Source organism: Nannospalax galili, unplaced genomic scaffold (genome assembly GCF_000622305.1).
Source record: "Nannospalax galili isolate Female #2095 unplaced genomic scaffold, S.galili_v1.0 scaffold1639, whole genome shotgun sequence".
NCBI classification, from domain to species: Eukaryota; Metazoa; Chordata; class Mammalia; order Rodentia; family Spalacidae; genus Nannospalax; species Nannospalax galili.
In genome coordinates, this window is record NW_008343206.1 from 126716 (window position 1) to 132301 (window position 5586).

The 5586-nt window shown below is 53.2% G+C and overlaps 1 protein-coding gene across 4 annotated transcripts in view; it reads left to right on the forward strand.

Annotated features, from left to right (window-relative positions):
* The window catches only part of Osbpl5 (oxysterol binding protein like 5), a 70239-nt gene that overhangs the window by 37724 nt on the left and 26929 nt on the right, over positions 1–5586 (forward strand). For all 4 annotated transcript variants that reach the window (XM_029566496.1, XM_029566498.1, XM_029566497.1 and 1 more), the window contains 3 exons: positions 1695–1775; positions 1875–1976; positions 3912–4115. In XM_029566496.1, the coding sequence (XP_029422356.1) occupies positions 1695–1775; positions 1875–1976; positions 3912–4115 (387 nt within the window). The remainder of the gene's footprint in view (positions 1–1694; positions 1776–1874; positions 1977–3911; positions 4116–5586) is intronic.

The following is a 5586-nucleotide window of genomic DNA, read 5'->3' on the forward strand; positions in this document are numbered from 1 at the left end:
GGGGGAGCGGAGGGGGAGGGGGAGACGACAGCGAAACACATCAAGTCAGGTGCTCACGGCGCCCGGCAGACTACTGAAGGCGCCCGGCAGACGGGTGCATCATCAGATCCCAGCAGAAGTCTAGGGAAGCGAGGCAGTCAGCCCATGTTCCATGGAGCTTCTCCACGCTCAGCTTCCCAGAGCTGAACTTCTGCTGTCTCTTTCCCATTGCGGCTCGGTCACTTCGGGGGACAAACAGCCGTACCCTCTAGCCCGTCTCCAGTGTCCTTACTCTTGGGGCGTTCTGCTGTTCTCTTCCCTGTCACAGAGTTGGGGGGCCTGGGAGACACTTTGAGACAAACATGCTTCTCCGTGAGCTCCAATAGTGGTTGACACTTTACTGATATCATATAGTGACACTTGTGGAATCTGCAGGGTCAACGGCACAGGTTGCCGCCCCCACGCAGTCTACCGGGGTGAGGGGGCGGTCGCATTGCATTCCTGGTCAGCAAGCAGAGAGAGAGGCGCGCTGGTGCTCAGCTGGCTTCCTCCTGTTTGGAAATTTTTATGTGTATGAGTGTATTGCCTGCATGTAAGTGCACCCATGTCATGCAATGCCCAATGGAGGTCAGAAGAGGGTGTCAGATCCCCTGGAACTGGAGTTATGGAAGTAATTAGCCACCATGTGGGTACTGGGAACCGAACCCAGGTCTTCTGCAGGAACAGCCAGTGCTCTTAACCACTGAGCCAGCCTCCAGCCCTGCTTCCTCCAGGACCCCCGTCTGTGCTGCCACCCACATTCAGGGTGGGACTTCTTAAGTTAATTTTACCTTTCTAGAAACACCTTCATAGACATACACACCCCAAGGCGTGTTTCCATGGTAATTCTAAATCTTATCTGTTCCTGGGATAAAATACTCTGACCAAAAGCAACTCAGGACAGGAAAAGGTTTATTTCCGCTTACACTTCCAGGCCTCAGTCCATCCCTGAGGGAAGTCGGGGCAGGCGCTCCAGCAGAAACCTTGAGGAGCACTGGCTCACTCAGCCTCTGCTTGGCTAGACCGCATGCAGCCCTAGCCGAGCTTCCCTGGGTTGGCACCACCCACAATGGGCCAGGCCCTCCTACACCAACTAACAATCATGACAGTCTCTCAAGACCAACCAGATAAAGATAATCGCTCTGTTGAAACTCCCTTTTCAGGTGACTCTCGTCTGTGTCAAGTTGAGAGTTTATGCTAACTAGAACACCTGTGAAGTTGACCATACACACTAACCATCACATCAGCCCTCTGGCATGTGGTCACCTTGAACCTTGAACTGAGGGACCTCCTGGCTGTCCCCTTCCTGAGGACTATCCCCCAGGACTGGGTCAGACACTGTTGGAATTTACTTCCCCCCTCCACAGCCCCTATGTTTCCTCGGGCCCTGACCCCAAGCCTCATCCTGGGTGCCTAGAGGTGGGAGTCCTCTCATCCTTACTGGGTGCCCAGGGTGGTACCCAGGAAATAATCTGCCACCCTAATTTCCCTATCCACCCACAGCATCCCTATAAGTGCTGACAGGCTGAGCAGAGGGTGCTCGGCTGTGACAGACAGGATGCCTTTCGCTGGCCTCTGAGTTGTGTGTATTTTCCGGACCTGACCCCTGCTGCCCCAGCCGCCTTAGCCCCCAGTCTGTACACCACACCCCCAGCTCCCAAGTCTCTCTCTTGCAGGCTGAGTACAGGCTATGCAATGGATCTGACAAAGAATGTGTCTCCCCAACGGCCAGGGTCTCCAAGAAGGATGCTCTCAAGGTAGGCCTGCCACAGGGAGGGGTGGGGGTCACTTCCCTGCACCCTCTTCTCTCCCTGTGCTGAGGGCTCTCCATGACCCGCCTCTCCTGCCCATCCCAGGCCCAGAAGGAGAGCTACCGGCAGGAAAAGAAGCGGGCCACGAAGCAACTGTTCAGTGCCCTGACGGACCCCAGTGTGGTCATCATGGCTGACAGCCTAAAGGTAAGCGGGTGTCACTCACAGTCTCTCCCACAGGCTGGGGACATCTGTGACACTCGAGAGACAGGTCCATGTGTTTGTCACTGCAAAGCTGTCTGATGTCCCTGGGCTGACCTAGCAGATGAGCACACACTGAAGCCATCTTCTCCAAAGTCAAGATGCTGTCCTCAGACCCACATTCCCCACAGGGCTCTGGGATCTTCCTCCTGCCTCTTGTCTCCTTCGGGCTCCTGTGTCCCTTTATTGTGGCCCCATCACCCCAGTCCCTGCCTCGTTTTTCTCTCTCCTGTAAGGACGCTGTCACTGGACTGGGACCTTCCATCCTTCTGCCACATGTGCCAAAAACCTATTTCTAAGGCATTCAGGGAGGGGCTGGCCTGCTGGCTTAGGTCAGAGTCCCCAGAGGGGTCGTCCCTCTGGCTTCCCAGCTGGGGTCACAAAGCTGAGTTCAGACCTTACAAAGGCACCCGGTTTCTGGGCTTCAGTTTCTCCTCCCTACAGTAGAGGTTGAACATCTCAACTCTGGGTCTACAGAGATAACAAAGTCAGTGTCCCAGGAGCCCAGCCTGTGGGGCTCCCCCTCCTGCACCTCAGAGCTCTGTGTAGAACACTGGGTTCCCACTGAAGATGAAGTTAGAGAAGACTTTGGTTTCATCATTGGTACATCTCACGATTCGAACAGCCAAGGCCCCCGCGGGTCCAGCCAAGGCCCCTGGGAGGGATTTGCCCTGATTTTGAACTTGCCCTGCCCTTACATGAGTCTATCTGGAGCAACCCTGTTTTTTCTCATATAACCACCATGCACATGCCTGTAATCCCACCACTTAAGAGACTGAGACAGGAGGACCACAAATTCAAAGCCAGCCTGAGCTACATAGCAAGACCCTGTCTCAAAAATAAGTTAAATAGGGACTAGAGAGACAGCTCAGTGGTTAAGAGCACTGGCTACTCTTGCAGAGGACCCAAGTTCGATACCCAGCACTCACATGGTGGTTACGAACCATTTAACTCCAGTTCCAGGGGAACCTGAAGCCCTCTTCTTTTCTTTTTTTTTTTTGGTCTTTTTGAGACAGGGTCTCCCTGTAGCCCCAGCTGTCCTGGAACTCACTACGTAGACCAGGCTGGCCTTGAACTCACAAAGATCCGCCTGCCTCTGCCTCCTGAGTGCTGGGATTAAAGGCGTTCACCACCACGCCCAGCTGGAGCCCTCTTCTAACCTCCTGGCATTACATGACAAGGGTGCCCTCACATACATGCGGGCAATACACTCGTACACGTAAAATAAATAAAATATATTTAAAAAATAAGTAAATAAGGGACTAGTGGTTAAGAGCACTGGCTGCTCTCACATAGGACCCGGGCTCGATTCCTACCACCTACATGGTGACTAACAACCATCTGTAACTCCAGTTCCAAGGGATCTGATGCTCTCTTCTGACCGACACAGATGCACTTACATGCAGGCAATATACTCATATACATAAAATAAAAATTATAAATATTTAAAAAATAAATAAACTAATAAAATCAGGCTGGAGCTGGAATTTAGTTGGTCGAGTATTGTCACAGTGTGCACGAAGCCCTGGGTGAGTCCCCAGCAAGACACAAAACAAGGCTTGGTGGTGCACGCCTGGCATCCCAACGTTCTAGAGGTGGAGGCTGGATGATCAGGAGTTGAAGGTCATCCTTGGTTACATAGAAAGTCCAGGGTCAGCCTGGGCTACATGAGACTATCAATAAATAGCTGGGAAAGGAACCCAGCTAAGCCACCTGTGGCTCGGTTTTCCCTTCTCCTAGTGGTACCAGCCTGCTGGGCACGCAGCACATATCCCTGGGAAGTCAGGGGAGGGGAAACCACCCCAGTCTTCCCCTACCAAGCTGTGTAGCTGGCCCGGAGGTAGCCTCCATGGGTGATCCTGACCACACGGCTCTTTGCAGATCCGAGGGACCCTGAAGAGCTGGACGAAGCTGTGGTGTGTGCTGAAGCCCGGGGTGCTGCTCATCTACAAGACACCCAAGGTGGGCCAGTGGGTGGGCACGGTGCTGCTGCACTGCTGCGAGCTCATCGAGCGCCCCTCCAAGAAGGATGGCTTCTGCTTCAAGCTCTTCCACCCGCTGGACCAGTCTGTGTGGGCTGTGAAGGTGAGCGGAGGGCGCTGGGGCGCCTGGGCAGGGGTGCGGAGCCAGCCACGGGGTTGGAGGCTCCTCCTGGTACCTGCTGGGATGGATGCCCCATGTGGTCGCTGGCCCTCCACTTGCTGCCCCCATGGAGGCTGCAGGGAGCGGGGACAGGGGGAGGGCAGAGCTCCATAGTACACCCCTCACCCCTGCAAACCCCAGTGTTGTCCAGTGGGAAGGGGCTATCTTTGGCTCAGACCTCACCCCTTCATTACCAGGGCTGCCAAGACGGGGCTGGGACTAAGGAAAACCCAAAGCACGGAGTTATATTTGGATTTCAGAGAAATGTCAGAGTTTTGGTTTTGTTTGTTGATGTTTATTGTTTGAAATTTTTGAGACCAGAGTCTCACTCTGTAGCCCAGTCTAGCATAGAATTAGCAACAGTCACCCTACCTCAGCCTCCTAAATGCTGGGATTGTAGGTGTGACATAACCATGCCAGGCTTGGGTTGGAGTTTTTGTTTTATTTTTTTGGCTTGGCTCAGTAGTTTTGAGACGTGGTTTTCCTCCCTCTGTAAACTCACTGTGTGTAAACTCACTGTGTGTAAACTCACTGTGTGTAAACTCACTGTGTGTAAACTCACTGTGTGACTCCGGGCTGGCCTGAATCTTGTGACTGTCCTTCTGCCCCAGCCTTGCAAATGTGGGGAATACAGCCTTGAGCTACTACGCCTGAGTTAGGTCACTTTTAAAATTAAAGTTCTGACTTTTGATGAATTTATAGCTGAATAAACCCACTGTAAGGTAAACATTCTGCCGGGCAAAAATGCATCTCACATGTCTGACCTGGCCCAGACCAGCCCACCTTCAACACACTGAGAGCATTCACATCAGCCCAAAGGTGACACAGCACTTGGGAAATGGAGGCAGAATGATCAAAAGTTCAAGCTGGAGATCCTAGCAGACAGCCTGAGAGGGTGTGGGTTCTGACCTCCGTCCACCAAGGTGTAGTGGCTCTGATCTCAGCAGACCACCAGAGAGTGCAGAGCTCTGGCCTCCCTCTGGCCCCTCTCTGACAGAGGGGCTGAGAATGCAAGGGACTGCCTGACAGCCCCCATCCTGCCTCTGGGAGGTGGTGAGCTTCCCCTAATTGCACCATACCCATCCCCCTACCTGGGATTTTGTGAGGCCCCTCCCAAGGCCCCAGGGCAGATCTGGCTTTGGTAGGCAAAGGCTAAGATCCCTGCAGACAACCTGAGAGGGTAGACTTCCTGAGAGTGCCCAGATCCTGCCTCCACGTGGTGAAGGAAGCCTGAGTACCTGACTGAAACCTGAATTGGGCTTCTGTAGGTACTCCTGAATAGATGATCTGAAGCCATCAGTTCCCTCCAAATTAAACCTGAGAGAACCTGAACCCTGTACCAACCAGCTTTACATAACCAATAAAGAAAGGATCTAGGCACCTGGATAATACAAACAGAAGCATACTTCAACTT